General features: G+C 47.2%; 1 protein-coding gene across 2 annotated transcripts in view; it reads left to right on the top strand.

The window, feature by feature from the left end:
• The window catches only part of ASH1L (ASH1 like histone lysine methyltransferase), a 709,056-nt gene that overhangs the window by 260,401 nt on the left and 421,424 nt on the right, over positions 1–27,231 (top strand). For both annotated transcript variants that reach the window (XM_078670708.1, XM_078670709.1), the window contains exon 4: positions 19,659–19,763. In XM_078670708.1, coding sequence (XP_078526834.1) covers positions 19,659–19,763 — 105 coding nt within the window. The remainder of the gene's footprint in view (positions 1–19,658; positions 19,764–27,231) is intronic.

Raw genomic sequence — 27,231 nt, forward strand, 5'->3', positions numbered from 1 at the left:
AGTAGCAAACATTGCCACTGCTTCTACTAAAAAGGGGGGCACAAGAGCACAGGGCCACAAGCCCAATGACTTCCAGCCCCCCAGAGTCACAACAAACATATTTGCCCTCTCCACAAGAAAATTACGAGGGGGAGATGCAGGACACTGATTCGCAGGGAACACAGGATACCCGCCATACCCCGGACCCATGGGATGACTATGATGTGGTCCTGCTGGCCCCAGACATGGCGCTGCAAGTTCAAACAAAAGCGTCTCCACCAGATGACACAACCTCATACCATAGTGTCATACAAATTGCGGCAGAGTACCACATGCTCCCAGTGCACACCACTGAGGAGCAAACAGTCATCCTGGTAGAAACAGTATAGCGCACAGAATGCACTGTTCAATATCTGCCATTGATAGGATCCTTACTCGGCATATCCTAGGAGATCTTTAAGGACTTCGTCAAATCTAGGGTCCTGACACCTCATATAGAATACGAATACAGGCCATTGCCAATTGACCCAATTTACATGCGTGGGCACGTCCCAGCAGACTCCCTCGTTGTCACCCCTGAATGGAAAAGAGCTACAGTACAGGGCACTGGAGAAGTGCCTCCTTCAGATAAAGAAAGCAAAAGTATTGGTGCTGCAAGCAAACAGGTGGCAGCAGGCCATTTCTGTCACTGGAGCCTTGCCAATTCAGTTGGGCTACTCTCCAGATATAACAGGGCTACCTGGTACGAAATGCAAGAACTCATGCAACATCTCCCAGGTGAATATAAGAAGTGAGGGGGAAGACCTGGTAAGCGAGGGCAGCCAAATTTCCAATACAACAATCAAGTGTGAATTAGACGGAGCAGACACTGCTGCGAGGGGTATCAACACATTCATCATGCTCCTCAGACATGCGTGGCAGCACATATCAGGGTTCAAACCTGAGGGGCAGCATTTGGGGTAACAACTGCCCCAAGGGTGTTCACAAAATGCTTAGCGGTAGTAGCTGCAAAATTGCAAAGAGAAAACATACATGTCTTTCTCTATCTAGATGATTAACTGATCAAGAGTTCAACCAAAGCAAAATTTCTAACAGACACACAAAGCATAACCGACCTACTACACCATTTGGGATTCACAATAAATGCGACAAAGTCCCTTCTCCAACCTCTCCAGGTTAAACCATACCTGGGAGCAATACTCGATTCGGTCTTGGATACAGCTTGCCACAATGCACAAAGTGTTCTCAATCTCCAGAACCAACTGGATCTTTTTGTGCCTCATCGTCACCTACCAGTCAAAAGTCTGATGTGCCTTCTAGGAATGATGGCATACTGCATAGCAATAGTGCCACATGCAAGACTAAACATGAGACCTCTCCAAGAGTGCTTAGCATTGCAATGGTCACATTGCTCTAGTGTTGATATCACCCAAGGTCCATCAGACACTACAGTAGTGAAACACCTCAGACATACTGAAGGGACTCAATCCCGCAAATAACAATTTCAACCGATGCATCCTCATGGAGCGTGGTGCTAATTTCTGAAGGATAATGTGGTTCAGGGACACTGGACCACACAACAACAGAAATTGCACATCAACACATTAGAACTCTTTGCCATCTATGTGCTCTCAAAGTTTGCCTGCCAAACATAACAGGGACAAATGGGCCGCGTTTCATAATTTCTAGGCTGCATCCTGGCATTCAAAGAAAAATGTAATTTATTTTGAAAAAGCATCAGGGGATGCGCTCTTCCAGGACACAGCCATGGTCCTGCACAGCACGATCTGCGACTTAGTAAAGTTATTTCACACATTCCTCTTCCTCAGGCTATGAGACATTTTTTATCCATTATGAGTGAGAATTTTCATCTGAAAGAAACACGTAGTGATAGATTCCTTACCTTAGAATTACCCCAGACTGGATTTGGAAAGTTTTCCTCAGCAGTACCCCTGCGCGTCGGAAGGTGACGTTGTGCTGCTTCGCGTCCGTCATTGGCGTTGTGGTCGGAGAGATGACGTTGCGGCAGCTACTTAGAGGCCGCCCTTGCGCGCCCACATCAGTTCTTTCTTTTTCCCCGCCAACAAGCGCAGATCCGGAGAGAGTGGTACCCCCGGTCACTTTTTGTCAGAGTTTTTCTAGGCCTTTTTGTCTCTATTTTTTGAGTCGATGGACTCCTGGTGCCGTAGGGATGCCCGGCTTCAAGTTTTGCGGGGACTGTCATCGTATGATGTCGGTGACGGACCCGCACCGCGTGTGTCTGGAGCGCGACCACAACCCCAAGTCGTGCCCCAACTGCCGGGCCATGGCGCCGAATACTTTGCGGGAGCAGTCCCGAAAGTTGCTTGAAGTCCCGCAGCTGGTCGCGGAGCCATCACCATCGTTCGTCGGGATCAAAGTCTTCGCACTCGGGGTCAGGTTAGACGAAACATCACAAGAAGTCGAAGAAGCATCATCGCTCACCGACTTCCCGTCGCGGCTGAGAGTGCGGGCGGTGACTACGGTGTCGCCCTCAGCTTACCAGCCCTTCCCGGGTCCGTCAGCGACTCCGGCCCAGCTGCAGGAAAATCTGTCAGCCATGGAACGCCTCGCCTCTTTGGGCCGTCTGGCCCTCGGGCCCGACTGGGGATCTTCACCCTTCACTCCGGCATCGTTGTCAGCTCTGGCGCCATAGGGCCCCCAAGGATCCAGGCCTGAATCCTGGTCGACGCCGGTTGACCTTGTGACACCTCCACCGATGTCGAAACCAGCAGCACCACCACCAACGTCGCTCGTGGCACCGGACGACGTCGCCCCGGTCTCAGTCCCGATGTGGACACGGAGCAGGAACGGCGTTGCTTGATGCCGATTCTGACGCCGATGGGACCTTTCTTTCCCTATGTCCAGCCTCCTTATTTTAGGCCTGTTCATCAGCCTTCGGCGGAAGGGGAGGACTGGGATGGGTCTGAGGACCCTCTCACAGCTCAGTGTGAGTATGACCCGGGCGGGCAGAGGAACTGGGGGATGACATTGGTCTGGACACCTCTCCTGACCTTGGCATGCTCACTCCTCCTACCGTGGATACGGAGGAGGGGGCAAGTTACGCTGTGGTGTTGCGTAGGGCGGCAGAGGCTCTCCAACTGCCCATCAGGACTAACCTCCTGACAGAAGTGCTTCAGCCAGCGGCTACCTATGCAGAGCCACTGCTGCCTTTTAATGAGGCACTTTCTGACGTTCTTTTGGGCACCTGGTCTAGGCCAAACACAGGGGCTCTTGTGGATAGGAACGTGGCCCGACGCCATCGCCCGGCCCAGGGCGACCCCCTTTTCCTCTCCCAACACCCCTACCGCACCCCCGGACAGGGAATCCTAGAGACTGGAACAGTTTGGGAAGAAGATTTTTTCTTCAGCCAGTTCAGGGCTGCCGTCTGTGAACACTGCATGCCTCTTGGGCCGTTAATCCCATTCTGTGTGGGATACGGAGACGCAAGTGCTAGCTCAGTGTCCGTAGGAGGCTCAGACAGTGCTCTCTCACACTATTGCTGAGCGGAGAGATGCAACGAAGTTCACAATTCGATGTGGCTTGACACCGCCGACTCGCTGGTCAGAGCCATTTCCATGACAGTGGCACTCCCCTGCCATGCCTGGCTGAGGACTACTGGCTTCTCGGGGATGTCCAGAAGACCCTGATGGCCATGCCCTTTGATGGCATTCGCCTTTTTATAAACAAGGCAGATAGTGCGTTAGAGTGTTTTAAGGACTCGTGGGCTACGGCCAAGTCCTTGGGCCTTTCCGCCACGCGCCCTCCTCCGCCTTCTGCTTTTCGCTCCTTTCGTGGCCACAGAAGGGACGCCCCACCACGTTTACTTCAGAGCCACAGGCCGCAGCAGTCTCAGCGTAGACGTGGGACCCACAGAGGCGGGTCAGGGGCCAGCGGGCCGGTCAGTCCACTTCCACCCCGGACACCACTGCCCCAAAACCTTCCTAGTCCGGTCTTTCAGGCCCTTCAAAGGCCAGTGGGCGGCAGGCTTCGCCATCACCTCCCCCACTGGCGCACCATCACTTCGGACAGGTGGGTTTTACAAATAGTCCGAAGGGGCTACTCCCTCCCCTTCGAGACTATCCTTCCAGCAATGCAAGCCATGCCACCACAGTACCACCGCATGTCGGGGGATCATTTGGCCTGCCCCAGACGGTCATTTCCCACCTCCTGACTACAGCCTACTTCCAGCAGTTGCTGGGGTTCTCCATCAATGTGACAAAGTCGCACCTGATTCCCTCTCAGAAGCTCCTCTTCATCAGAGTGGATACAACGCTGTTTCGGGCCTATCCTCCCGAACGGTGAGTCCAGGATATTCGGCTATGATTCCGATCTTTCAGCCTCTATCTTGGGTTCGGTTCGGATGACTCTGAGGCTGCGGGGCCTCATGGCCTCCTGCATCCTGCTGGTCACTCATGCCAAATGGCATATGCGGGCCCTGCAGTGGGACCTGAAGTTCCAGTGGGCGCAGCATCAGGGGAACCTGTCAGATTACATCCAGATCTCGGAGGGCACTGTACTGCAGCTGCAGTGGTGGCTCACGAACCGGCATTGAGTCCAAGGCAGATCCCTCTCCCTTCCCCAACCGGAGCACACAGTAGTGATGCCCGCATCCCTCCTGGGATGGGAGGCCACTTGGGAGAGGCGGAGATCAGAGGCCTCTGGTCTCCGGCGGAGTCCAGGCTCCATATCAACCTTCTGGAGCATTGGGCGATCCGACTTGCACTGAAGCATTCCTTCCCTCTGTCAAGGGGAACGTAGTGCAGGTGTTCACAGACAACACCACCCCCATGTGGTACTACAACAAACAGGGCAGGTGGGGTCGTGGACCCTATGTCAGGAGGCTGCGTCTCAGGACATGGCTGGAACAGCAGGGCATTTCCCTGATGGTTCAACACCTGGAAGGTCACTGAACGCCAGGACGGACGAGCTCAACCACAGGTGCATGATGGATCACGAATGGCGTCTTGACTCTCACGTGGCGCACGGCCTCTTTCGACAGTGGAGAGAGCCTTGATTAGATCTATTAGCCACCGAAGAGAACGCGCTATGTCAGCAATTTTGCGTGTAGTAATTTCCAAGGCGGCACTTGCTAGGCGACGCTTTTCGTCGCAAGAGGAGTTGCAGTCTGTTGTACGCCTTTCCGCCTATACCACTTTTGCCCAGAGTGCTGAAGAAGATCAGGTGCGACCGGGCACAAATCATTCTTGAGGCTCCGGACTGGGCTCGAGGAGTTTGGTATCCCGAGCTACTCAGTTTGACGATCGATGCCCCAATCCGACTTCCTCTTCGGGAGGATCTTCTGTCACAGCAGCAGGGGACGGTCCTCCACCCAAACCTGTCTAGTCTCCACCTCTTTGCGTGGAGATTGAGCGGCGGCAGTTGATTCCTTTCGACTTGCCTCCTGAAGTATGTTATGTCATTCTGGCAGCCAGCCGTCCCTCCACTAAGTTGGTATACGCCTGCAGGTGGAACAAATTTGTGGCATGGTGCACAGCAAAGGCTGTGGATCCCCTTTCTGCCCCTCTTTCAGAAGTTCTTTCTTTCTGTTGTCCTGCAGGGCTCTGCTTTGGGCACTATCAAGGGCTGAAACACAACAAACAGAGGAAAGAGGGTCATAGGGAAACAGAGTTAAAAGACCTGCTACTGATTCACTTCCCCAGCTACACAATCTGAACAACAAAAAGAACCTAGGAGGTCTATAGGCCAAATCTATTGGCCCGACTGACTTATGATTGCACTTATGTCAGTGGGTGCTCCAGTCACCATGGGCTATATTCTAAGGAACAAGAATCAAGGAGCAAAAGTGCAGTGAACTAAGAACACAATAAGGGGCTAATTAAAAAACTGGTCAACATGATCCAGATCATCTCATTATAGATTACCATCAAACAGACCAGGTGATCAGTCATATCATTTGGCAGTCCAAACTGTGACCTGGCAAGTCCCTTGATCATCGAGACCTTCTGCCACACAGTAGGTTGTTGATACTGGATCAGGTCCACAGTAGGCTATGAGCCACCAATTATTAATCAGTTAATGATGGGTAGACATAGATAGTGAAAACACAGTGCAACTAACCAAAAGTGGTGAAGTAAAATAGGGTGATATGTCTTAACAAATAACTTTAATGAAAAACAAGGCACATCCCCTAATTAAAAAATCGAGAACAGCACAAAAGACAGTGTCAAACAAATAACTGTCGCATTATGGGCCAACATGTTTCTGCCTATCGGGCAAGACGTCCCTTGGCTTTCATCAGGGCCACTGCTCTTAAATTGTTGCTACCTTTGGTAATGGGGTGAACTAAATGATACACCAAACAGCTCAGTGAAAAAATAAATATAACTGTTTAGAACGATACAACCTGTACCTATATATATGTACTCTTCCTCCTTGTCAGTGGATCTCAAAAGTAATCTAGGAAGTCAGTCGGGCCAATAGATTTGGCCTATAGACCTCCTAGGTTCTTTTTGTTGTTCACTATCAAGGGCTACCTTTCTGCCTTTCTCAGGCTTCCTGATCAGCTCTCTCTTTTCAAGTCCCCTGTTGTAAATAGATTCCTCAAAGGCATTACTCATCTTTTTCTTCCTATTCTTTCCGTAATGCCGCAATGGGACTTGAACCTGGTTCTTACATATTTAATGTGCGCTCCCTTTGAGCCTCTTCACAACTGTCCTCTTCGTCTGCTGACTTTGAAGACTGCTTTCCTGGCCCTCCTCTGCCAGGAGAGTGAGTGAGCTCCAGGCTCTTTCTTGTAAACCTCCTTTTCTATCTGTCCATCCGGACAAGGATGTGCTCAGAACACGTCCATCCTTTCTACCAAAGGTTGTCACTGCCTTTCACATCGGGCAGACCATCTCTTTGCCCACCTTCTTTCCGCTTCCCAATCCTTTCGGAGAGGAAGAGAGGTTCCACCGTCTGGACCCAAAACGTGCGCTCTCATTTTACCTGTATCGCGCACAACAGTTCCGGGTGGATGACCAGCTCTTTGTTGGTTACGTTGTCACCAAAAAAGGTCGGGCCATACACAAGCGGACTATCTCATGATGAGTTGTCTTGTGTATAAAAACCTGTTAATCTCTGGCTAAAAAGGAGCCCCCAGTGGGGCTGCGTAAAATTCTACCAGGGCGACGGCTGCCACTACGGCATTGGGATGTGGTGCCCCCTTACAAGACATCTGTCAGGCAGCTACGTGGGCCTTTACTAAGCACTATTGCCTGGACAGCCAAGACGGCTTCTTTGGCCATTCTGTTCTCCGGGACTTTCTGGTGTGATCTTGGTTCGCAGACCCACCACCGGGGTTGGTATTGCTGGGGTATCTATTCTAAGGTAAGGAATTTTATCACAACGTGTTTATTTCAGATGAACAAGTTACTTACCTTTGGTAACGATATATCTGTAAGAAACATTAGTTGTGATAGATTCCTTACCGCCCCACCCATCCTCCCCAATGGGTGGGCTCGCCCTAGTTTGCAGGCACCCGTGGTTAGTATCTTGCATGGCTCTGTGTTCCTGGTGCGGAAAGTCGTGTACAGAAGTAGCTGCCGTGACATCATCTCGGCAACCACTACACCAACGACAGACGCGGAACCGCACAACACCACCTTCTGAAGCGCAGGGGTACTGCTGCCGAAAACTTTCCGGATCCAGTCTGACGCCTGGGGGTAATTTTAAGGTAAGGAATCTTTCACTGCTAATGTTTCTTACAGATATATTGTTACCGAAGGTAAGTAACTTGTTCTTAAGGCGACAGACTGGATGAAAAGAAGCGGTACACAGATCTTAATCTCAATCGTTAGACAGCGGATATATCCTACAAGTTATGCAGATCTCACGGGGTGTGAGACTAGAGGTACTGCTCAGGTTACAGATACATTTAGACAAATACTGTACCCCTGTAGTTACACGAATCTTGTAGGATGAAGCATTTGACACCAGTATCAATTAAGATGAGAAAATCTGTATCAATGTAGATAACAAAATACTTCCACAGGATTCAAGAGTTAATGGACATAGCAATAAGTGCCATCTGACACCAAGAAAAAACCATCTGCGATAGCTGTCCCCCACATCATTATGAACTAGCAATCAATCAGCATTACATATAATTATTATATTATGTAATTATTTGAAAGCTGTATTTTTTGGTTGTTGCAGTTTTATATAGTGCAAACTCAACCCAAAGGTATTTAACGTGAGCACCAATTACATAACACAAGGACACATTGATTTTTTGTCGGCATGGGGAGATTCAGTGATTTACCTGGAATCACAGGATGTTGAGCCAACGCTGAGACTCGAACCTGGTTCCCCAGCTCCAAAGTCAGCAGCTTTGGCCATTACACCACATCCTCTCCCTTGTTTACCAGCACATCAGCTTTACATGTTCTGAAAACGGTCAGACTTTCCCAAACACAGCCTTACATTTTTTACTAAAAACATTCAGTACGAGAATCCCCCAAAGAAAATGTAGAATAAGGTCTAGAAACTATCCCCCTTCTCTCAAATGTCAGCTTTCCAGTCACTAAAACCCATGCTTAGAGGCTTTAAAACAGAATGTCAGTGTCATAAAGTACTCACATGTACTACTGCCCCAGATGGACAGAACGTGACTCTCCTAACCATGTTTCCTAATCATGGTATAGATATTCACCATAGTCGCCATGTGCAGGTGGTACCTACCAAATCCCCATATAGCCACAAAGCAACATGCCCACGAGAAGGTGTGTGACCATCATATGCCATTGTCACATTTACTCTGTTGTTTCTTGTTCACTCGACCAATCCTATCCTGCAAAAGAATGTATGCACCCGGTCATCGCATCAAATCCAATCGCTGCAGCTAATCTTCCTTTTATCCCTTGCCAAAATCCTGTACGGGCCTCTGGTCTAGAAACACACATCTTCCTTCTCATGACCACACAGGTGAGTAGGACGGGTTTTGATTCCAGTTATAGTGAGTGGGATGAGGAGATGCCTGAAGACGCCCACCTTGTGCTTCCTTTATTTATTTTTTCCGAAAAATATTTTCCTGATTCTAGTGGAGCAGAAAAGGTGTTCAAGCCATGAGAAATTAGTGTGGCCTGATGCCACAGGGCTGGCACACCTTTATAAATTGACCCCAAAAAAGACTCCCTGAAGTGTGTTGGTCACTTACTCCTCCGTAGGGGTGGACGCAGTTTGGGGTAAAAACCCTCATTTTACCCTCGAACCTCTTTCTGCTCAAAGGAGATGTGGGTATGGCTCATATTAATCATGCCTTGAAAATCTCCCTGTTGTCTTTTCGGCTTCTTGCTTTCTGGGAAAGGCAGATTGGGGTCTGAAAAGATGGTATTACCTGAACCGTCAAGGGGAATCGCGCCCTTTGGGTGGACTGCTACTAAAATAAATGCAATACCTGATGATCAGCTGAGTTATTCCTGTTCTCGGATAGACTGTGTGTTCAAGCCTAAACCAGGAATCAAGTCCCGTCCATGAAAAACATCTTACAAAGTCTGCCAAAGCCAATGTCATCTCAAAGTATGCCATTCAGAAGAGTATGTCTGAAGGAAAGGTTTGCAGTACAGACAAGACAAGCTAGCAGTTTCAATTAAAGCACTTCCTCTAGTACCCCTGCCCCTTTTACACGTTTTGCCGTCTGAGATTACCATAAGTAATTACTGTAGCCAATAATTCGGTGTAAGATCCAAAAGTCAGATTCTAAAGTGAATGAGAGAGATGGTATGAGTACATTTTTTGTGGCACAGCTTCATAAGATGCCACTTCCTGTGATATTATTAATCCGTTTGCTGCTTCAAACTTTCCGCGACGATGTGGAGCGTTCTATTAAGCGGGCGGGGCCGCGTCGGCCAACGGAAGTGCAGAGCACTACGGAGGTTGTGCTCGCGACGGCCGTTAGCCGACACCCGCAGCGAACAGGTTAAGGTCAAAGAGTGTACGAGGCCACTTATGCTACCCCTGGCATTTTGGCGAATCAACCTCCATGCACTAATTGGTCTATGCCTGGGAGCTGTATTGCACACAGTTGTTTAATTTTAGAATAATAAAATGGATTCCTTTTGAGAAATAGTGGTAGTTCGATTCCTACTATGGGTGAATATGCGATTCCTATGGTCATGTGTTTCACTAGTTCTTTAGTGGTCACTGTAAAACTGTAGCTAGTTACTCTAGGACCATGCAAAAAATGTTTGAGTTTTAAACATAAAATAAAGGTTTGACGAAACGTATTAACCGAAAATTTGGTTTTATGGTTGAGAGACACTATAATGAGAAGCTAACTTGCAAAGATGAAGTCTTTATCTATTTTACATGGATTTTTGTAGAGTATTGGCCACACTTGAAGTGCAGGGATTGGGGCATATACAACAAAATAAGTTTGTAATTTACGAATCCGTATTGAAATACTCTATTCATTGTGATACCACAAGGACGGATAATTAAATAGAATTTCAGGGTTTATAGTAGAAGGGGAATTTACACCACTGTGGTCGAGAAGAAGACTTCTGTAGTAGGGGATCTCTGTGTATAGTCATAATCTAGTGAATAGTCCCGCCCATGTGCGTGGACCCCGGCAATCAAAAATAATCTCTTAAGTTGTCAGAAAATTGCAGAACTGCAAAGACACTTAAGAGAAAATTTGAAGACAAATAATGCAGCCTATATTCACAGGCTACACTGTCCAGTACTTCAACTAGAAAATTCCACCAAAAATCCACAAACAGCAAAGCCTGTCCAGATTTCCCTTGCTTTAACAGCAAACACCCTCAGAAATGATAGAGAGGAAGGCATGGACAGACAAGCCCCATAGGCTGCCATTATGTGGCTTAAATAGGATACTGTGCCTTTAAGAGAACTTTCCAGAACTTCTCCCAGTATCCCAGAATGCATAGCAGGTCCCTCTCACTTTCAGTTCTTTTTTCCGGCTCCTGCTTACAGGACCCTGTGCATTGAGCTCTCCCTTTTTCAAGGGTTTATTGGATATTTTTTGCACTTTTTGGATTGAAAAGTGTTCTCATTTGATTCTTGGTGTTTCCTTTTCACTTCTGTGTGTTTGTTCAGGCTTTTAGGGATCTAAAATGCCTGCTTTATTCGACAAGTGCCCAGTATGTGGAAGGAAGAAGGCCAAGACTGATCCACACGACGTCTGCATTCTTTGCCTTCCTGATGAACATGTCCCAGAAGATTGTGACATCTGCCAGGCCTTTTCTACAAGGACCCTGAGGGAAAGGCAGAAGATTAGGCTCCAAGGCCTGGAAGAGAGACGACTGCAGGCTGCAGGTGGGTCTGGGCAGGCTGGGAAGGCTCCTTCTGCCCCTGCTGAGGCCTCTGGGGGGCTCCCCAGAGGCAGGAAGACCAGCAAAAGGTCCCGGTCTCCGTCAACGTCGATAGCATCGACGACGACGTCGAGAGGGATGACGACGGTGTGTTCCCCTTCTCCCCGGGGCTCCGGGTCGAGACAGCGTGGGAGATCGAAGTCGAGAGGCCTGGCTAGGCCGCCGTCGAAGTCACCGCCGACGGCGTCGTCGTCGAAGTCGAGGCATCGCCGTCGACGGAGACACGGGCGCTCGCCGTCGAAGCGACACCGCCGGTCGCCGTCGACCAGTTCGACGTCGAGGGGATCCTCGGCGTCGAGGACCGCGAGGAAGCGGTCATCGAGGAGAAAGAGTCGACGCTCGCCGTCGAGGTCTGACCGCTCGTCGTCGAGGGGGCGACGATCGTCGTCGAGGAAGAAACACTCGACGTCGAGGAGACGGCGTTCGACGCCAGAGTCGAGGGATCGCCGCTCCACGCCTGAAAAACGACGCTCGACGTCGAGCAGGAAGAGATCAGCGTCACCAAGGATCTCAACCTCCTCTAAGAGGCGCAGGAGGGATTCTGGCGCCAAAAGTCACGCTGGATCTGGCGAAGGACGTCGGAGGCGTCGCTCACGCTCTGGAGGATCTGGTTCACAGGCCCCTCCCTCGAAGAAGTCATCGGGCACGGTGTACTCGGTGGTATATACACCGCCAAGGCCTATGGCCCTTCCTCCTCTACCGAAGGAGGCTCCTCCGGCTAAGCCGCCGCTCCCCTCCCTGCCTCCGCCGTCTCCTGCGGGGCAGCCTCCGCCGCCGTTCCCTCCTCATAGACCGCCGAGGTCGGTGTCGCTGCCTCTGCTTCCGACACCTCCTAAGGGTACGCCTACCCCGAAGCCCCAGGATAGGCCACTGAAGACGCCTCCACGGAAACCGGTGGAGCGCCCACGTGCTGGGAGGTCGCGCTCCCGCTCTAGGAGAAGGGAACGTTCGCGTCACAGGTCTTCCACGCGATCTAGACGGTGCCACAGGAGACACAGGTCTCGTTCACGGACCCGGACGTCTGGGACCAGGGACTACTCCCCGACCTTGTCAGATTCGCCGGACACGAGGGTTTCACCGGTCGACGATCTGGTGTCCTTCCAGGACGTGCTGTTACGGGGTGTGGCGAAATTGGGCATTACTTTGACGGTGCCCACCCCGAAGACTTCAGTCATCTTCGAGACGCTCCATCAGAAGCATCTGTCTCAGCCGTTACTGCCACTGGTGCCGGGCCTGGAAGAACCGGCCCTGGATCTTTTCCTCACTCCAGCGGTGACGAAGGCGGCCCCTTCCAGACTGCAGAAGAAGTTCCGGGCTCCGGACTCGGACCCGGCCTTTCTAAGGCTGGAGCCCCCTCCAGACTCGGTGATTGTGACGGCGGCGCGCAAACAGCATGCCACCACGCCTTCCTCCACAGTTCCGCCAGATAAGGAATCTAGGTGGCTGGATTCATCTGGGAGGAGAGTTTGTGGGACCTCCGCGACCTCAATGAAGGCAGCTAGTGCCACTGCCTTGTTGGGTCGGTATGACAGGGCCCTCTGGGAATCCCTTCAACAATTCGTGGAGCTCCTTCCGCGGGACAAGCGGGAAGACTTCCAGGAGGTGCTTAACGAAGGAATGTTGGTGGCGAATCAAGTCATCAGCGCTGCAGCCGACTCTTCTCTTCTGGCGGCGCATGGTTTCTGCCACGGAATAAACCAGCGACGGCATGCATGGCTCCGCCTTACGTCTCTGAAACCGGACGCTCAGCAGAGGGTTGCCAATCTGCCATTCCCTGGCGAAACCCTGTTCGGGAAGCACGCTGATGATGAAATGGCCCGCATGAAGGCGGAGGCTGAAACGCTCACAGCGGTGGGTTTGGAGAAACCCAAGGAGACCAAGAAGACGTACCGTCCGTTCCAACGCCGGTTCGGTGGTCAAGGCAGAGGGCGTGGCCAGTCTTCTGGACAACAGCAGCAACAACAACAGCAGCAGTTCAGAAGACCTTTCCAGAAACGCCAGAGGGGCAGAGGTGGCCATCAGTCGGCACCAGCGACTAAGGGCCAGGCCGGGTCTAGGCCCTGAGCACTTACTTCCCCGACAACTGTTACCCGCTCCGGTGGGGGGAAGCATTCAATCTTTTCTGGCAGAGTGGAGAAAAATTACTCAGGACAAGTGGGTGCTGAATATTGTTTGCAATGGATACAGTCTTCGGTTCATCAGCCCTCCCCCATCGATTCCTCCGGTCGGCTCGCAGTATTAGCTGCGCGAGTTCCAGGCGGAGGCCGATATCCTGTTAAGGAAAAGGGCGATCGAAGTCGTACCTCTGTCTCAAAGAGGAAGAGGTCTGTCCTCCCGGTCCTTTCTGGTTCGAAAAAAGGACAAGAACGAGTTCAGGCCCATTCTGGATTTGCGACAAGCAAACAAGTGGATTCGCAGAGAAAAGTTTCGCATGCTGTCGTTGCATCAGATTTATCCTCAGCTGCAACGGGGAGACTGGCTGTGTGCCATCGACCTCCAGGATGCTTACTTCCATGTGCCCATTGCACACAAACACAGGAAGTTCCTGCGGTTCCAAGTCGGCGCCAATCACTATCAATACACAGTACTGCCATTCGGACTGAAGTCTGCGCCGAGAACATTCTCAAAGTGCATGGCGGTAGTGGCAGCACACCTAAGGAAGAACAAGGTGTTTGTCTACCCGTACCTGGACGACTGGTTGATCAAGGCATCCTCCTTCACGGAAGCGCAAGCACACTTCCAGAAGACGTGCGTTCTCTTGAACAAGCTGGGGTTGCACATCAACATGTCCAAGTCGGTTCCGACTCCAGTCCAGTGCATTCAGTACTTGGGAGCCTCCATCGATACGCTGTCAGCAAGCGTGTCTCCTTCGGAGGAGCGACGATTATCACTGCTTCGGAAGGCTCGGGCTCTCATGACCGCTCCATCCACGACAGTGAGGACGGTGTCTTCTCTACTGGGATCGATGGCCTCCTGTATCTTCCTGACGCCACATGCACGGCTGCACATGAGACCGTTGCAAGAGTGCTTGGAGGATCAGTGGGATCAGAGGAGAGGATCTTGGGACGACAAGATACGTCTATCTCTGCATGCTCTTCAGTCTCTGAAGTGGTGGTGTTCAGCGGAGAATCTCCTCAAGGGGGTTCCCTTCCACAAGGATATTCCCACTCAGGTTATCGTGACGGATGCTTCTCTCCAGGGCTGGGGAGCGCATTCCGGAGACCTACAGATTCAAGGGACGTGGTCCCCGACGGAGTCCACGTACCACATCAATTTCCTGGAACTCAGAGCTGTTCACTTGGCGCTGAAGGCCTTTCACCCGTCCTTCCAGACCGACTCTCTACTTGTGCAAACGGACAATACGACCACGATGTATTACCTCAACAAGCAGGGATGATCGAGGTCACGCACCCTGTCGCAGGAGGCGCAGGCGATCTGGCGTTGGCTTCTGGCTCGAGGACTGACGATAACGGCTACCCATCTGCCAGGTGTGCAGAATGTTCAGGCAGACGCACTGAGCAGACTGATTCAGGAAAACCACGAATGGGTCATAAACGACGAAGTACTAGGAGAAGTCTTCGCAAGGTGGGGGACTCCAGACGTAGATCTGTTCGCCACCGCCGAAAACAGCAAATGCCGAGGCTTCGCCTCCAGGTACTACCAGCCGGGGACGCTGGGGAACGTGTTATGGATCGACTGGTCGAACAGCTTTCTGTACGCTTTTCCACCCATTCCCCTGATTCCGGCGGTTCTCATCAAGCTGTCCCAGTCCAGGGCGCGGATGATACTGTTTGCCCCGGAATGGCCCAGACAGTGGTGGTTCACGGACCTGCTTCACCGGTCTCTCCTTCCTCACATTCGGCTGCCGTGCAGGCCGGACCTTCTCACGAAGTTCGGGGGGCTGATGTTGCACCCCAACCTCTCGTCTTTGAGTTTGGCAGCATGGCTCCTGAATTAGTGCAATATGGTCATCTGAATCTCCCTGCAGATTGTATGGACATACTGAAGGAGTCTAAGAGACCTTCCACTAGGACTTCCTATGCTTATAAGTGGAAGAGATTTTGTATCTGGTGCAGGTCTAAGAACTATGATCCGACGACTTGTAAGGAAGATGTCATCCTTCCTTATCTTCTACAGTTGGCGCAGTCTGGCCTTAATGTCCATTCTATTAAGGTTCATCTTGCGGCTTTGACTGCCTACAGGAAATGCCCTTCGCAGACTTCCTTTTTCCAGATCCCTGTGATCAAAGATTTCTTGGAAGGCTTGAGGAAAGGGTTCCCTCCTGTCAGGCTTCCTTCGCCTTCATGGGAATTGAATGTGGTGCTGTCCAGGTTGATGAAGGAGCCTTTTGAACCTATTCATAAGGCTTCGTTGCAGCACCTGTCCTGGAAGGCGGCGTTCCTCGTGGCCATTACATCGGCCCGCAGGGTGAGTGAAATTCAGGCGTTGTGTTGCCAAGAACCTTATACTGTCTTTCATGCTGCTAAGGTTGTTATGCGTACTCACCCTAAATTTCTTCCCAAGGTTATTTCTGATTTTCATGTCAACCAGACCATAACTTTGCCTACGTTTTTTCAGAATCCTTCATCTCCAGCGGAAAGGTCGTTACATTCCCTGGATGTTAGGAGGGTCTTGAAATTTTATCTGGATAAGACCAAAGATATTCGTAGGTCTGACCAATTGTTTATCAATTATGGATCTGTCAGGACGGGTCTGGCGACCTCTAAGCAGTCTATCTCTAGGTGGATTGTGTCCTGCATACAGTTATGTTACCAAAAAGCTAATAAGACCTTAGGAGGTAAGCCTAAGGCTCATTCCACCAGGGGCAAAGCTGCCACGACAGCTTTGCTCCGTAATGTTCCGATTGCAGAAATCTGCAAGGCGGCCACTTGGAAGTCGGTTCATACCTTTGCTAAGCATTACTGCCTGGACACTGATGCCAGGGCAGACGCTCAGGTTGGGCAGGCTTCGCTGCGAAATCTGTTCGCACAATAGTGGCGTTAACTCTCTTTTCTCCACCGTCGCTTTGGTGTGGGGATGGGCTTGCCATTCTATTCACTAGATTATGACTATACACAGAGATCCCCTACTACAGAAGGAGTAGTTTCTGTCCTGTAACTCCAGTTCTGTAGTAGGGGTATCTCTGTTATAGTCATAAGCGCCCTCCCGCCTCCCCGGTGGAGAGAGTTGTTCAGTTGAGGAATGCGACAGGTCTGGCGTGTTACGCCTTCAAAAAGAACTGAAAGTGAGAGGGACCTGCTATGCATTCTGGGATACTGGGAGAAGTTCTGGAAAGTTCTCTTAAAGGCACAGTATCCTATTTAAGCCACATAATGGCAGCCTATGGGGCTTGTCTGTCCATGCCTTCCTCTCTATCATTTCTGAGGGTGTTTGCTGTTAAAGCAAGGGAAATCTGGACAGGCTTTGCTGTTTGTGGATTTTTGGTGGAATTTTCTAGTTGAAGTACTGGACAGTGTAGCCTGTGAATATAGGCTGCATTATTTGTCTTTACATTTTCTCTTAAGTGTCTTTGCAGTTCTGCAATTTTCTGACAATTTAAGAGATTATTTTTGATTGCCGGGGTCCACGCACATGGGCGGGACTATTCACTAGATTATGACTATAACAGAGATACCCCTACTACAGAACTGGAGTTACAGGACAGAAACTACTCCATCCTCTGCCTCAATGTGAACCACTTCTGCCAAGTCTTTTACAGAACTGATTGTATCACTTTCCGCAGCAAACGCAACATAACGTTCGAGGTCTATAATTCTGAGGACAGCTGTTGTATGCTGATCTACAACTCGATGGAGAAGCTGGATGGGCTGAGAAGGTCTGAGAGTGTCTTCCACCCCGCAGACGTGATAGCCCATGGATAGATTCACAGCTGTGCCACTGAGATGCTGTCTTGGCAACCAGTTCTAGAGGAAATACACTACAAGACTACAATGTGAAAATAACATTCCGCACCCATGTGTATTGAAAGACATCATGGAAATTCGGAGGACTGACTTCCAAGCACTGCCGGCCTGTGTGACAACTAGGCATGTTGTTAGTTCCTGATGATCATCCTTGCTATCCTGATGACATCTGGCTGATTTTATCAACATACTTATTTTGTTACTGTCCTGCTCTACACAAAATTATATTTTAGCACCCCATTATATGGTTTTGGACAACAGTAGACCTCTAATTTACATTTGCATGCTTAACTTAATCCAGATTTCCTAATTTTCGGTCATTTTCTCACATTATACATTTGCTTTCTTCTCGACGCCGTATAGACAGTGTACATTTGGTGAGACTGGTTGTCAAATCAAATATATGGTGGTTTGTTCTGCACACATCACATGAATTTTCTTTAGGGATACCCCTGACTGACGCTGGCTTTTTACAAAATGTGAGCAAATGGGCCTTAGTGCAGCCTGTTTAACTGTGAGCATTCCCATAATTGGATGTTAGGGAGATCAATCAGAGCTCATATCAAGAACGTGCGGAGCTACAACACCAAAATGGGTCAGTTTTCATTGTGAAAATGTGATATGTCCACATCGCATCTTGGGAACTATCATTTTGTGGACAATAGGCAAGCCACATGGGTGGGGGAATACAGTTTTAATGAGGAGAAGGGTGGGAATGCTGGGTGACAGGAATTTTATAGTTCCTCCCTAGATTTTAGAACCTTCCCTCATAGAAATAATTTTAGTCAAAGTTTGAGATTTCCAGAGCACTCTGTGTATGAAACCATAGTGGGATCAATGCAAGTCACACCGCCCTGGCCTATCCTTGATGTCTAGTTTTCAAAAATGCCTTTGATTGGTTTCCCTGTGTAGTGGCCAGGCCCAGTCCTAGGCCTGGATCCCACTGCTGCAGCTACCCACATCACCAAAACAGATCAATTTACAAGGCAAATATTTTGTTATCTCTATGTTGCCTTTTAAGGCCTTTCCTTTTGCAGGGGTTAGGCCTATCCACACAAGCGAGGTACCGTTTTTATTGGGATATTTGGGGGAATACAGAATAGCAGACCCTTTGTCATTCTCAATTGTATTTCTTTCAATTTTTGGCCTTTAAATATAAGCCATTGTGCAAGTAATAGCACATTTTGCGAAATGCTATCTGGACCATAAGACAGTATGGGAATCCCAAATTCTGAGTTGTAGAAATAACTACTATTCCTGAACTCAGTGTCGTGGACACATTTAAAAAATGCATACGTTTCCTTAATATACATTTTTCATTCATCATCTTGTGCCATATCATTTGCCGCATGTTTGTTGCACAATGAAATAGTATTAACATGCAACTCAGTTGTTAGTTCTAGTTATCAGATGTTTTTGGGTAAACAGCAAATACTTTATATCCCTGTGACCAGACGAGTTTGATGGATGTAACAGTATATCACTTATGTTAATTGCCATTGGGGAAAATAATTACAGGTGAAAACATTATCTCCTATGTCTATTTTATCCTGCTTATTTCCATCATTTTTTCTTTATTTAATTATTCATAGATTGGTATATTTAAGAAAACCATGAGCGATCTACACAAGTGACCCCTTACTGAATTCAGAATGTTGCCTTGTATAGCTTTCCCCACTCACCTGTGCTTTTTATACATTTCCTTCACAAGCTGCACATAAACAAAAACAACAAACAATTGGAAAAAGTAAACTGCAACTTAGAAAAATGCAAACACTGTGGCAAAAAACTGTTTTGTTACACTGTGCATGTTCCTGAAAGTTGGGAAGATGGTAATCTCATCATAGCACACCTTTGTTGATTCTATTTTTAGAAAAAACAAAACATATGCTTCCTTGCACACTACTTTGTTCCATTTTTAAAAACAAAATGCAGAATGTTGGCTATAATCCTGGGCCCCCTCAGCTGAATACACTAACCCTGGGTACTTTTTACAATCTTCAACATGGGAAAAACCTCAGCAGTTATGGGGATAAAAGTTGCTGAAATGTGAACACCTTTAATTTAAGTAAGATATATTATTTGCAGGTGGTTTTCACCTGTCCTTTTTTAAATAACCAGATGGATATCCCAGCCCTCTGCTCTGTCCATATGGTATGATTTCTTTTGCTGTTGTGTTATGTACCTCTGCAAAAAGAACAATTGATGGACGGAATGTAGAACAATGTCAGACATTCACCCCAGTACAGAGATCTGGGCCTAAATCCATCGTTTTTTGGCTCACCATGGCTCACCATGCCATTCCAGTTATGTACCTCTACAGACTTTCTAAAAGATGGCTACATTTGTTATTCACAGATCTCAATGAACTGTTTGTTCCTCCCCTTTATGCCCACTGCAGGCACCCAACCAGTGCATGATCGGCCTCCTTCACAGAGACAGTCTGAGAGCACAAACTGTAGCCCTGCCAGGAGGAGGACTGCGTCAGATAACATTTTATCTACAGGTGAGTCAGGATTTCATCCCATTTTTCATTTAGGCATAAACATTACTAAAGTGACCTTGGCATTCCTGAGGTATTATTAGTATGGGGTATGTATTTTCTTTCAAGTTCGAAGATAATATGTGACATTCCAAAAGTAACTGACCTTGCTCATATTGTTAAATCTGTTTGCAAAAGTCACTTGTGGCCTTAATTAGTCTTTAGAAACTGAATGATTTGCATGTACTTGTACTTAGTTCTATGGCAAAATCTATCATTTGACTTTTTTGGGGCAATATTCCTGACTTTCTTACCTTTGTTCTATTTAATACCTTTAGGCTAACAGTGGAAATAGGTACCAACCAACGCTTGTTTATGGAGGTACACTGCTTGAATTTGCTGCCTGCATTCTAGACTGTGTTTTTTATTACTTTTTAATGATTATGAATCACATTGGGTACCTAGCCTAAACCAGTGCCACATACATCCTGGTCCCAAGCAGTGCCTTGGTTGTCCACAGGCGCCCTTTTTCTGTAGTTCGTTTGAGAAATGCATCAGACCATGACCACTAGAAAAGTAATCGCAGCCATGCTCTAGATTCTTTGAATTAGGATCTCATAGTTCATGTGTAAAAGTGCTTTATACAGGATAGTTAAAGTCCTTTGTCTTCTATTTGTGTGTTGGCTGTTTGCTGAGGTTGAAGTCTACTATTTGTGTGTTGGCTGTTCGCAGAGATTGAATGTCCAACCTAAAGGAAGGTTCAATATTGGCTTGAAAATTGGGTGATTGTAATGTCTCGGCATGTGTGAAGCTGTAACAGTAGCTCGTTTAGAGTATTGGGTGCATGTGGCCCTCTATAGGCCTTTCATTTGTTAGACACATAGTAGACATTGATTTGGGCTCATTGTGAACTCCTTTTAGGGACCAGTCAGGATATTGGCCTAGGGTACCGGTCCTGATTCTCTTAGTTTAGAGGGTAAGTGTCATTTCATGATATGTGATGTATTGACTGTAGTGTTGGGCAGAGATTGGAGATGGGTATGTTGTCTGCAGGATGGATGGTATCTGGTCATGTCAGTTGAGATATATAAGAACTAATGCAATTGTGTTGGTGTTGATGTGGGATGTCTCCGGTTTGTAAGATCTGGTGTTTTTGCTGCATTGTCTCAGTTTTGAAAGTACCCCCTCCTCCCCCCAAGACAGACATATTGTGTCTAGGATCTGCCTTTTATAACCACGAAAACTAGAATATTGTTAAAATAATTTGCCACCAGAAGCAGCAGAAAAACCTATTGTGTCAGCTTCTGAGTCCAGTGGAAACTTCCCTTAAGTGACTGCAAGTCAATAAACATCATGGGGACCCTACAGCTAAAGCCATGAACAGTGTATGCACAGGGATGCATGGCCGAGGGTTATATTTCTTCATCTTCATACATTCAGGACAAAGCTGTGAGTATGCCCAATAACAGTAAAATTATATTTGTCCCTAGATCTTCAGAAATTGAAGACAAGAATAATGATAGATAGGTACCTAAATGTGATTACTACAACGCAAGAAGAGGGCATTTATTAACCTTTAAATTGTTTAAAGGTTTTTAAGAACAGACAAACTTCCAAAGGGAAGCAGTCATCTACCCATAATACATCTTGCAGAATATGCAGATATCATTCCAAGCGCAACCTGCTGCTCAGTCTGCCTGTTTTACTTACTCAGCCAACAAATGTGCATGTATCCCTTTTGAACAGCATAGCTCATTTTATCACGAATGATCAAGGAACACCCATTCCCTGTAGAAGGTAGTTGTCACCTTACAAGAATATTGATCCTCCATCACCTAGTATTAATGAGTCCTAAAGATTATGCCATCCATTAACATTTTCCCAGCATCCTTCTGTTCTCCAGAATACGGGAAATCTCCAGAGTTTCTACTTGGGTTTCAGATAATGTAGTCTCTTAAAAGCTATTGAAATGGTTGCAGATCAGAAGAGCCCAGGGTTTTATTGTTTTCTGCCAGTACTTCATTGCCCCCAAAATATGTCTGTACAGTTTGAACTAATGTTTTCCTTTTAGCATGTGGTATTTGGTAACTCTTGGAACAATTCTTGGAAGTGGCTTGCATCTATAAACCTCCAGGAACTTACTTTCATATTCTATTTGACAAGAGTATCAACATTTGCTCTGACTTGCCAATATGGTCACTTTTATGAATAAATGCACCTGAACTTAGTGCCAACATTGTTTACATAAGTATTGTCTCTCTCCTCCGCCTTTCGCCATCCGGGGTTTCAAATGTACCTTAAAGGCTGGCTGAAAAGGGCATAGTCTTGGGAGGAAGCACAGGAAAACGTACAGGTGGTGTGCAAAAAGGTGTCTCTTCTCCTTCGCAAAGAACTTCAGTTTATACAGCCTACTTTTTTATACTTCTTTGGGAATGCCCACCCGTCCACCAGGGAGTCTAGAAGCTCTGAAACAAACCATTGCAAACTGCATGCCAGCTTCTCCGGCACCTCAACTATCCATTTGATTCCTTTTACCCAATGTTTAAAATAAGTTGTGCAGCTCTCATCCTATCACTGGGAGCAGACAACACGGCTTGCAGTTCAAGAAATTCTCTCATAGTGGTGTCACAAGCCAAAGCTTTGAAAAGGTCAGCCCTTTCAGCAAAACGAAAATACCAGCCTACCCATGTCAGCATGAATGGGGATGTGAAAATGCATAGCATAAGGTCAGCCGTTAAAATGAAACGGCAGTAAGCACATAGTTTCAGAAGTTGGTAACCTTCCCAGGATACAGTGCACGGTCAGTGAGACAGTCATTTTTTCCAGTTCACTGAGAAAGATCACAATACACCATTGCCTTTCTTTAACCTAATATCTACTGACAACTCTGATTTCTGCAGTGGTTTTATCTCCACTTGACATCTTTCAGTGTTTTCTATACTTTGTTTCTCTTTCGTTGTAATGTTACTCTCCTCGTCTTTTCTGAGTCACTGTGCCAGCTGTCTTTGACAGGTGTACTTCTTGAATAAGAAAGAGGGGCGATTGTCATTTAGGAGACTCTTGGATAGGGAGGGATGGCTCAGCAAGGTGAACCTGATCGCTCATGTTCACAGACCACCAGCTCCAAGAGGCTAAAGGATCAGTCACCATAGGTTTGACAACCCATACCCAGCCATATCATTCCTTTCTTCACTGGCTTACTTTCTCTCATTCGATGTCCTCACTTTCTGGATTTTAACTTCAAGCCACTCAACTTTGAGTATTGTGGGAGCCACTCACTTGATGTTGAGCTTCTCTTCACTGTTAAGGGCCCCAGTTGTGAAGAGACGCTCCCTTGATATTGAGTAGATGGGATGAAGGCACCCCTGAACCGTTCAGATTTAAAAAAAGAAACGCATGGCATGGAAGTTTAACTTTAGTAATTTGCATCCAGTGTCTGTTCAAAATATGTGTAAGCAACCAACAGGAACCGTTAAATAATCTCCCTGATGATCTTCAGTATGATTTTAGAGCAGTCAACCAACTGCACACGGCATCCAGCAGATTCTGGATGATGCCCGGTATGTTTGGTACAAGGATGACACTAGCTTGTTGATAGTATTAGATATTTTGGCCGTTTTTTACACAGTTGATCATAGTCATCTTATTTAAACTCTAAATTAATGTATGGTAAGGCGTCCCTGAGGGGTTAGTGGTAGTACCTTTGTTCTTTAACCTGTATCATGAGCCATGGGTGACGTTATGAGAGAATAGGGCACTTCATGACATCAGTATCCTGATGACTTGCAGCTCTACCTGAAGGTCCTCTCCTCTGAAGACATTACAGTGATTGCTTAGACTATTGATAACATATAAACCTAGAAGACTGTGCATCATTCAGTGCTAATAAATAGAACTCCTTACATAGCCTCTGGTTGGAAATAAACTGTTTTATTAGCCCAGTCATCCAGATTTGTATATTATCAAGAGTGCAATTCTGCTGTTTTCTAATCCAGGCATAGCTGGATTGAATCAACGTCGTAGGCTGCACTCTTTTCATCATTGATCATGTGAAATCACTGGGGTTTCCTCTTTACTCTCGACTCAGCCTCCATAAACATATTAATACTATTTCTGGTAGTGCCTGTCATCAGCTTCAACTTATTGGTAGAACCAAATCTCTCCTCCGAGAACAAAACTTAACTCTGGCATGCTTCACAAGTTTGATCACTGGGAGTGGCCAATCTGATCATATCAACCTTGACCTGCGCACATGATCCTGGCTCCTGTTGATTGCAGACCAATTTGCAAACTTGTATGCCTGGGGCACAAGCTTATAAACTTTGCTCACCCTCACTGTTCGACAAGTTGAGTATGTTGGGTTCGACTGTGAGTCTCCTACTCAAAACACAATTATTCGATTAAAAAACATCCTTGAACCAATATTTTTCTGGATGTGCTCCCAGAGTCTAGAATTCTGTTCTGCCTTCAAGTCTTACTATCACCTCTCTATTCAACTTCAAGCGAGAATCAAACCGGTTTCTTTTTGATCCGCTTTTAGCTATATCCAGTAACTAATTACTGAGCTCTGCCTCTTTTATATTTATTTTATTCCCCAGAGCTCATGTTGATCTACGGCGATATACTGAACTGAGTTAGATTATTGTCAGTCACATGATATTACTTCCTCTGATAGTCTGACTGCACTTCTCTTGTAGATTCTTGACACTGCTCTGTTTGTGATTCTGATTTATAGTCACCTCTGGGCAAATGTGTTAATTTTTGTATGGAGTTCTAAATGTATGTTGTACCTCATGTTGTATTTTGATTTTCTATTGAATATATTAACATATTGCCTTTGTACATATGTATTAACACAGTCATGTACAATAGTTTCCCTTTGAAGGGCGCCCTGATGCGTTCAGATCTCATACAAGCTGTATAAAGATGTCCAATAAATAACTTTTATCAACATGTTGAAATATATTTGAACACTTCCACAATGCCCTAGAGTTTAAAAGCCCTTATGGCACTATTAAGACAATGTCATTCATATTGGGTATTATTATTTGTTTTTGTTCGATTTATTTTGTATGTGTCACTTGTCAAAAATTGTCACTGTTATCTTGGGGGGGGGGGGGGGGGCTGATTTATTGACCCTGCATTGCACGATAGGAAGAATAGCTGCTCCTGGAATTCTTAAAGGTGCAATTTCAGACTTACATTGGTTCGTTAAGGCTTTTAGATCTATTTTTGCCTTTAGGTTTTTTGCTTGCATGAAGAGGGAGCGCATTAAATAGGAAAAAAAACAGATGTTGTTATATTGCTAATAGTGCAATAGAGGATCATGGCCGGCCTTGTTTTCCTGTTCAGAATGATTTGGTGTGGTTTCATGAATGCATGATTACTAAAGAAAATAGAGGTAAGAGCTTAACTTTCAGTCTTGGCTTTAATATGCAAGGTCAAGATGGCTGTTTCCCCGTGGTTGAAGAAAGAGAGATCCTCAAGAGTGCTGACATCATAGGCTTCTTTTGGGAGAATGGACACAAAAGATGCGTGCCTTTTACTGTAAATCTGCACTGACAGATAATGTTTACTTTTATATTTGCAGCCAGATTGGTTGGAATCTGGAGCATTAATTCCCAGGAAACCAAAGATTTACAGAATCCCATCAGGCTGCTTGCAAAGATGAAGACTGCAGCATGCACAATTTTGCTATGAATAGAAATGAAGCTCTCTGTTGGCCCATGTGAGCTTCCATCCCGGGAGGGTTAACAAATGAAAAACAATTAGGAGCCAGGGCATTTCTGCGCTTTTAAAGTCTTGTTTTTTAAATAGCTGACCATATTTAAATTGGACTATTTAAATTTAATTTGTATTATGCAATTGAAGTCCAAAAACTGACCTACCAGCAGCCAAGCCATTCAAACTCAGTTATTCCTTGAAGGTGATAGAAATACGATGTACCTTATATAGTAGTAGCTTTCTATGTTGCCATTTTGCATTACAGTGCCCCTTTACCAGTGATTTCATATTTCATTTCCAGTTTCTCCAAAATGATTTTTTTTATGACTCCAAACATGATCTGTGGATGAGTTATGTGTATCTTGGTGTGAATTGATCGCCTACTAGTGAGTGTCCTGAATCAGAGAAATTGCTAAATAGTAGTTGTTTCCTAATTGCTCTAGCAACTGTCCTTATACAACATAAAATATTAAATAGATTTCAGATTGGAGTAATTCAATTTGCTATTAAAGCTACTTTCCTTCTTATGTTATAAAGGGAGTTGTACCGGTGATGCAGCTCAATTGGTGAAGCACCTTCTTCTGAGATCTTATGTTATGTTATGTTATGTTCTGTTATAGGGGGTGCTTCTATAGCGCACGGCTACTCCGAGGAGTGTCCCGGTGCTGTCGGAGCCTCACAGGTCCAGAGTGGAGAAAGACGGGACGAATGAAGGGGGCATAGCTCAGCAGGGCGGTGTTATTGCAGGAAAAGCAAGGTCTTCAGGTCTTTCCTGAAAGCCAACAGATTAGGGTTGGATCTGAGAGAGAGTGGAAGATCATTCCACAGCTGAGGGGCGAGATGTTTGAAAGAGCGCCCCCCACAGCGGGCGCGACGGATCATGGGAGTGACTGCCTTGGCCTGGGTTGAAGAGCGCAAGGATCTGGATGGTGAGTAAAAACTGATCCATTTCTGAAGATAACGGGCGCCTGTGCCATGCAGAGCTTTAAACGCAATGGTCAGGGCCTTGAAATTGATCCGCTTCTTCATGGGTAGCCAGTGAAGAGTTCTAAGAAGCTCACTGGCCCTTGCTCTCCGGGAGAGGCCGAAGATGGCGCGGGCCGCCGAGTTCTGCACCACCTGAAGACGTGATAGGAGATAGTCTGGCAGTCCAAGGTAAAGGACGTTGGAGTAGTCCAGCCTTGATCCAATCAAGGCCTGGACAGTGGTCTTTCTGTATTCCAAGGATAGAAGCGGCAGGAACTTTCTCAGCATCTTCAGGATGGCGAAACATTTGCCGGCTAGGCCCGACACCTGAGCCCTAAAGGAGAGACAGTTATCAACCTGAATGCCCAGGTTTTTTGCAGCCCCAGAGTCACCAGTGGGAGGGAACATGGCAGCCGGCCACCACTCCTTCCATTTGGGGTCAGTGGGGCAACCGAAGAAAAGCACCTCGGATTTGTCGGAGTTACACTTGAGGCTGTGCTGACTAAACCAGTCGAACACAGCCCCAAGGCAGACCCGAATGGATGCCCCGTCGAAATCATGACCCCTGTCACAAGTAAACAGGAGTTGAGTGTCATCAGCGTATGACACGATCTGGGCCCCAAAGTCCTCCGCAAGTGCCGCCAGAGGGGTCATATAAATGTTGAAGAGTGTGGGGCTCAAAATTGAGCCCTGCGGCACTCCGACCTCCAGAGGCGGCATTGCGGCAGAAAAAGGTGGGGCCCAGATCCTTTGCTGGCGGTCGGTGAGGAAAGACCTGAACCATCTAAACACCGTCCCCCTT

This window comes from Lissotriton helveticus, chromosome 12 (genome assembly GCF_964261635.1).
Source record: "Lissotriton helveticus chromosome 12, aLisHel1.1, whole genome shotgun sequence".
In the NCBI taxonomy this organism is placed as follows: Eukaryota; Metazoa; Chordata; class Amphibia; order Caudata; family Salamandridae; genus Lissotriton; species Lissotriton helveticus.